Source organism: Coregonus clupeaformis, chromosome 21 (genome assembly GCF_020615455.1).
Source record: "Coregonus clupeaformis isolate EN_2021a chromosome 21, ASM2061545v1, whole genome shotgun sequence".
NCBI classification, from domain to species: Eukaryota; Metazoa; Chordata; class Actinopteri; order Salmoniformes; family Salmonidae; genus Coregonus; species Coregonus clupeaformis.
Window position 1 is genome coordinate 55,776,859 of NC_059212.1, and position 6,124 is coordinate 55,782,982.

At 43.4% G+C, this 6,124-nt stretch overlaps 1 protein-coding gene across 2 annotated transcripts in view; it reads left to right on the plus strand.

Moving 5' to 3' along the window:
* Positions 1-3,940, plus strand: part of kcnab1b (potassium voltage-gated channel subfamily A regulatory beta subunit 1b) — a 77,014-nt gene extending 73,074 nt beyond the window's left edge. The window contains exons 10-14 of one of the 2 annotated variants that reach the window (XM_041842548.2): positions 203-323; positions 614-708; positions 800-920; positions 1,912-2,000; positions 2,710-3,940. In XM_041842548.2, the coding sequence (XP_041698482.1) occupies positions 203-323; positions 614-708; positions 800-920; positions 1,912-2,000; positions 2,710-2,805 (522 nt within the window). In that variant the 3' untranslated portion in view covers positions 2,806-3,940. The remainder of the gene's footprint in view (positions 1-202; positions 324-613; positions 709-799; positions 921-1,911; positions 2,001-2,709) is intronic. The other variant, XM_041842549.2, reaches the window with a different exon arrangement.
* Positions 3,941-6,124: the final 2,184 nt, after the last annotated feature.

Here is a 6,124-nt window from a genome sequence, read left to right on the forward strand (position 1 = left end):
GAAGTCTGAAAGGTTCAGGTGCTGTCTTGTAATATCAATATTTTTGAAGATATGGAAGTTTGGTCCGATATTAACAAGAGAAGTTTGAAAAGGTGAACAGAGTCAGCATGGTTCTCACCTTGGTTCCTTAACCCCCCCCCCCACCTCCTCCTCCTCCTCCCCTCCCCTCTTCCCCTCCCCTCTCTCTTTCTCATTCTTTCAGGAAGCATACTCGGTTGCGCGGCAGTTTAACCTGATCCCTCCAGTGTGTGAGCAGGCTGAGTACCACTTCTTCCAGAGGGACAAGGTGGAGACACAGCTGCCTGAGCTCTACCATAAGATAGGCACGTGTAATAGACACCTTCTCACAAACTCACTAGATTTTACATTTGTCAAACTTTGGGACTGCATTCAAATGTCCTATAACGCCCTTGAAATGCACAACCAGGATCAAACTAGTAGTAGTTCACCCCAAAATTCAAAGTTTGTCAAAAGTGGTCTAAAGTGGAGCTGAGTCAATATTCCTTACCACAAAAGGTCAACTCTAGATGCCAGTACTTTTGTCCTTCAGTACCATGATCATCTGATGATTACCCTGCCTGTCATGTGACCTAACTCCCATGTGCCATTGCAGGTGTGGGTGTGGTCTCCTGGTCGCCTCTAGCCTGTGGAATCATCACTGGGAAGTATGAGAATGGTATCCCAGAATGCTCCAGGGCCTCCATGAAGGTACTGCTCATATCCGCTTGTCCCAACGACATCTGAGGGGAATGTCAGCTTGGTCCTCAGGTCTAAGACTGTTCTTCTCCTTCTCTTCCAGCAGTACGCCTGGTTGAAGGATAAGATAGTGAGTGAAGACGGGAGGAAACAGCAGGCCAAGCTGAAGGAGCTCACTATCATCTCTGAGAAGCTGGGCTGCACTCTGCCACAATTAGCCATCGGTAAGACATCAGTAACACAAATGCTGAAAAGATAAAGTTGATGGTTTTCACGAAATCTAACATGAAATCTCACTCTTCCACTTATAGTCACTACGCAAGACAAGCAAATAGAAAGAGTAGCAACTTACAAGTACTTGGGTTTATTGATAGATGGGTGTCTCACCTTCAAACCCCACATCTAAGGTCTTGTGAAAAAGCTTAGGCGCACGGTTTTTATTTTAGTAATAAGTTATGGGGGGTTTCAGCGAGAAAGAGGCTTGTTTCCGTTACTTTCGTGCCTGTAGTTGATTCTGGTGATATCCTGTACATGTATGCCCCTGTGGCATCAGTACATATGCTGGAAACTGTGTACCATGGGGCGTTGAGGTTTGTTAACTCCAAAGCTCTCACACATCACTGTACCCTCTATATGAGAGTGGGCTGGCCTTCCTTAGCTCTTTGGAGATTAAATCATTGGTAGGTTTAATTTATAAGGCCATATTGAGACTCCTCCCATTTTACTTGTGTAACTACGTTGTCCAGCAGACAAATTAAAACTACCGCCTGCGTTCACATGACTGTGTTTTGTTGATTGTGCCTAAGGCCTGTACAGAGCTAGAGGAAAATAGCTGTTCAGTTCTCTGCCCCTTACGCATGGAACGAGCTTCAAAGGGTCCTGAAATTACACTATGATGCAAAATGAAATGGGGGTCTGTTTTTTGTTGTAAATACATGTGCAACTTTGTGTGCTGCTATTTTGGCCAGGTCTTGTAAAAGAGATTTTTCATCTCAATGAGACTAACCTGGTAAAATAAAGGTACCAAAAAATATAAAAACAGACCGATAACTATGCTGGATGTGGAAGATGACCCTTTTTTGAGTAATGGAGCGACTACCTCCATAAGGGACTTGTCCAATAACAAACTTACATTTTTTTTCCCGTTACAAAATGTTTTCTGTTGCATGTCCTAATGAACTCAACCCTGTTACCTCCCCTTCTCTCTCTCTGCAGCCTGGTGTCTGAGGAATGAAGGAGTGAGCTCAGTGCTGCTGGGAACATCTAACCCCATCCAGCTTGCAGAGAACCTGAGGGCCATGGAGGCAAGGAGCATCTCTCATATACTTTACTGTCTTCATTAGGGGAAGAACTCCGTTGAAGAATACATTTTAAGCTGTTTTAGGCACAATGCCAAATCGACCCCTAGACCCTATGCCCACAGGAGGTTGGTGGCACCTTAATTGGGGAGAATGGGCTCATGGTAATGACTGGAGCGGTATTAGTGGAATGGTAACAAAAACATAAAATACATGGTTTCCATGGTTTCCAGGTGTTTGATGCCATTCCATTGATGCCGTTCCAGACATTATTATGAGCCGTCCTCCCCTCAGCAGCCTCCTGTGCCTATGCCCTATGTACTTGTGGAGATCTGAGAGGATTTAACAGGTGTAAGGAATACAGTAACAGCACCGCTGATAGGCTAGGTGGAAGTTTAACCATATGTCTTATACCAAATCAAATCATCTTAGATCTCCACAAGTGCATAGGGTGTAGTAGCCTGGCGAGCCACCCCGATCTCGCTATCATCGATAGATCAGGTTGGCTGGCGAGGCTAAGGGTGCAGGGTTTAGGGGTCGATTTGGGATACTGACATCTATTTCTCAGCACTCAAACTGCTCGCCTTCTCTAGTCTAGGCCTACATCGTTTATTTACTAGTTTGGATGCCTATTGCAGTGTAGTTACTAACTACTACTACCAACATAACAACTAACTGAATCAATGGTATTGTTTCTCCTCTTCATGTGTTCTAGGTCATTCCAAAGATGACTGCAGGCATTGCCACAGAGATTGACCACGTCTTGGGAAACCGACCCCACAGTAAGAAGGACTTCCAACAAGCACATTAGGATGGAGCCATTCTACAGAACTGTGACTAATCTGGACAAGCTCTCGTCAGTGACACCTCCAGTCATTGTGTGCCCAACCCTGTGTGTGTGTGTGTGTGTGTGTGTTCTGCGCAGCTCCTTGTCCAAAAGAAAATCAACCAGTACTCAGTGTCATTAACTGAGAGCTCTGCTTGACAAAGCATGCATGCCACACAGCTCCTCCACTCCACTTCAGTGTAGCTCAAACCTGCCAAACTAACCAGCCGTTATCAAGATAGCTATCAAGTCAGACTAAGATCTCCTGAATCAGTTGAGGCTGCTGAGAGGAGGACGGCTCATAATAATGACTGGAATGGAGTATAATAGATAGATAGAATGGTATCAATCACATGAAAACCATGTTTTTGACACCATTCCATTTACTCCATTCCAGCATTCTATGTAGAAGCCTCTGTAGGCTACACTGGACATTTATGAGGATAAACTCTTGGACAGAGGACTGTGTTCCTGTCCTCAGTGATTGACATGGACAAATGATCTGTCCATGAGGGTCAGTCCTGGCTGTGCCCCTCCTACCCTACAATTGAGTGCTTACCTAACCCTGCATTGTTGTAGTGATAATTAGCTGTTTCGATACATGCTGACGTCTTGTGGTTTTTTCATTTTTTTTCATCATGATGCTAAAATACCAACAGAGTTGTGTTGGATTTAATATTTCAAAACGACATGTGTAATGACTGTTAACTGATTTCATTTTTTTTCAATGAATGCAGAAGAACACAGTATTATTGTGATAGTACTTTCATAGTATCTTCCCATTTATCTTTTACAATGCATTGTCTCTTCTGCTAACAGATTTTGCAGGCATGTACATAGGTCTACCATTGTGTAAACAGCATTACTGGTCACTATCTAGTACCCTCAATGCACATACCGATACATTTTCATTTTATCCAAGTTAAACTGTAATGTATATGATGTATATTCTACTCATTGTCATTGCACCTGGGCTAAAACTGAATACAATGTCTGTTCAAATGTAAAATGGTATTATGAGATTATGTTAGAGGCTGAGTGTTCAGTCGAGACTCCTTAATTGATGTAGTTGTTGTTGTTAATTTGTACATAGTGTATATAAATAAATATCCAGTGTGAACGATGGTATTCTCTGTGCAGAAACACCTCATATCCAGAAGCATTATTCAAATTTGTGAAATGAATGGTCAGAATAGAATTGATGACGCTATTGGAAAAATTTTCCTCTAAAGTTGTGGATGTAGCCTACCAATTTCATTATGTAGCTTTTTCCAGCAGAACGTGAAAACGAAAACATTTCTAGATTCTTCTATTTGAAAAACAAGTATAAGTAGACCCATCTTTGGATGCACCCTCCCGTACCTCTGCCAAAACCTCATCCCTCTCCTCCTCTTGTGTCAATAGAAAGCATTGGGCAGATTCGATTATGCTGAGCCGCAGGGCACTGGTCTGTAACCGGGCAAAAGCGGTGAGGGAGGAACGCCCTTCTCAAATCCAACAGTATTCTGCGCCGCTCGGTCGTGTTGTCAACAAGGCAGCATGGTGCATCATTCAGAATCTATTTTCTATCAAATATACAGTGAGGGAAAAAGTATTTGATCCCCTGCTGATTTTGTACGTTTGCCCACTGACAAAGACATGATCAGTCTATAATTTTAATGGTAGGTTTATTTGAACAGTGAGAGACAGAATAACAACAACAAAATCCAGAAAAATTGCATGTCAAAAATCTTATGAATTGATTTGCATTTTAATGAAGGAAATAAGTATTTGAACCCTCTGCAAAACATGACTTAGTACTTGGTGGAAAACCCAGTCACAGAGGTCAGACGTTTCTTGTAGTTGGCCACCAGGTTTGCACACATCTCAGGAGGGATTTTGTCCCACTCCTCTTTGCAGATCTTCTCCAAGTCATTAAGGTTTCGAGGCTGACGTTTGGCAACTCAACCTTCAGCTCCCTCCACATATTTTCTATGGGATTAAGGTCTGGAGACTGGCTAGGCCTCTCCAGGACCTTAATGTGCTTCGTCTTGAGCCACTCCTTTGTTGCCTTGGCCGTGTGTTTTGGGTAATTGTCATGCTGGAATACCCATCCACGACCCATTTTCAATGCCCTGGCTGAGGGAAGGAGGTTCTCACCCAAGATTTGACGGTACATGGCCCCGTCCATCGTCCCTTTGATGCTGTGAAGTTGTCCTGTCCCCTTGGCAGAAAAACACCCCCAAAGCATAATGTTTCCACCTCCATGTTTGACGGTGGGTATGGTGTTCTTGGGGTCATAGGCAGCATTCCTCCTCCTCCAAACACGGCAAGTTGAGTTGATGCCAAAGTGCTCGATTTTGGTCTCATCTGACCACAACACTTTCACCCAGTTCTCCTCTGAATCATTCAGATGTTCATTGGCAAACTTCAGACGGGCATGTATATGTGCTTTCGTAAGCAGGGAGACCTTGCGGGCGCTGCAGGATTTCAGTCCTTCACAGCGTAGTGTGTTACCAATTGTTTTCTTGGTGACTATGGTCCCAGCTGCCTTGAGATCATTGACAAGATCCTCCCGTGTAGTTCTGGGCTGATTCCTCACCGTTCTCATGATCATTGCAACTCCACGAGGTGAGATCTTGCATGGAGCCCCAGGCCGAGGGAGATTGACAGTTATTTTGGGTTTCTTCCATTTGCGAATAATCGCACCAACTGTTGTCACCTTCTCACCAAGCTGCATGGCGATGGTCTTGTAGCCCATTCCAGCCTTGTGTAGGTCTACAATCTTGTCCCTGACATCCTTGGAGAGCTCTTTGGTCTTGGCCATGGTGGAGAGTTTGGAATCTGATTAATTGATTGCTTCTGTGGACAGGTGCATTTTATACAGGTAACAAACTGAGATTAGGAGCACTCCCTTTAAGAGTGTGCTCCTAATCTCAGTTCGTTACCTGTATAAAAGACAACTGGGAGACAGAAATCTTTCTGATTGAGAGGGGGTCAAATACTTATTTCCCTCATTAAAATGCAAATCAATTTATAACATTTTTGACATGCGTTTTTCTGGATTTTTTTGTTGTTATTCTGTCTCTCACTGTTCAAATAAACCTACCATTAAAATTATAGACTGATAATTTCTTTGTCAGTGAGCAAACATACTAAATCAGCAGGGGATCAAATACTTTTTTCCCTCACTGTATGTTTGAATTTTCTAACTGCTTTTCATTGGTAAGGCAGATAGAGCGTGTTTTAATTAAAAGCAATCACTTTTGCATGCACCTGGCTCTCCCCGGAGGCAGCCCAGTTCCAAAACAAATGCAACCGACTT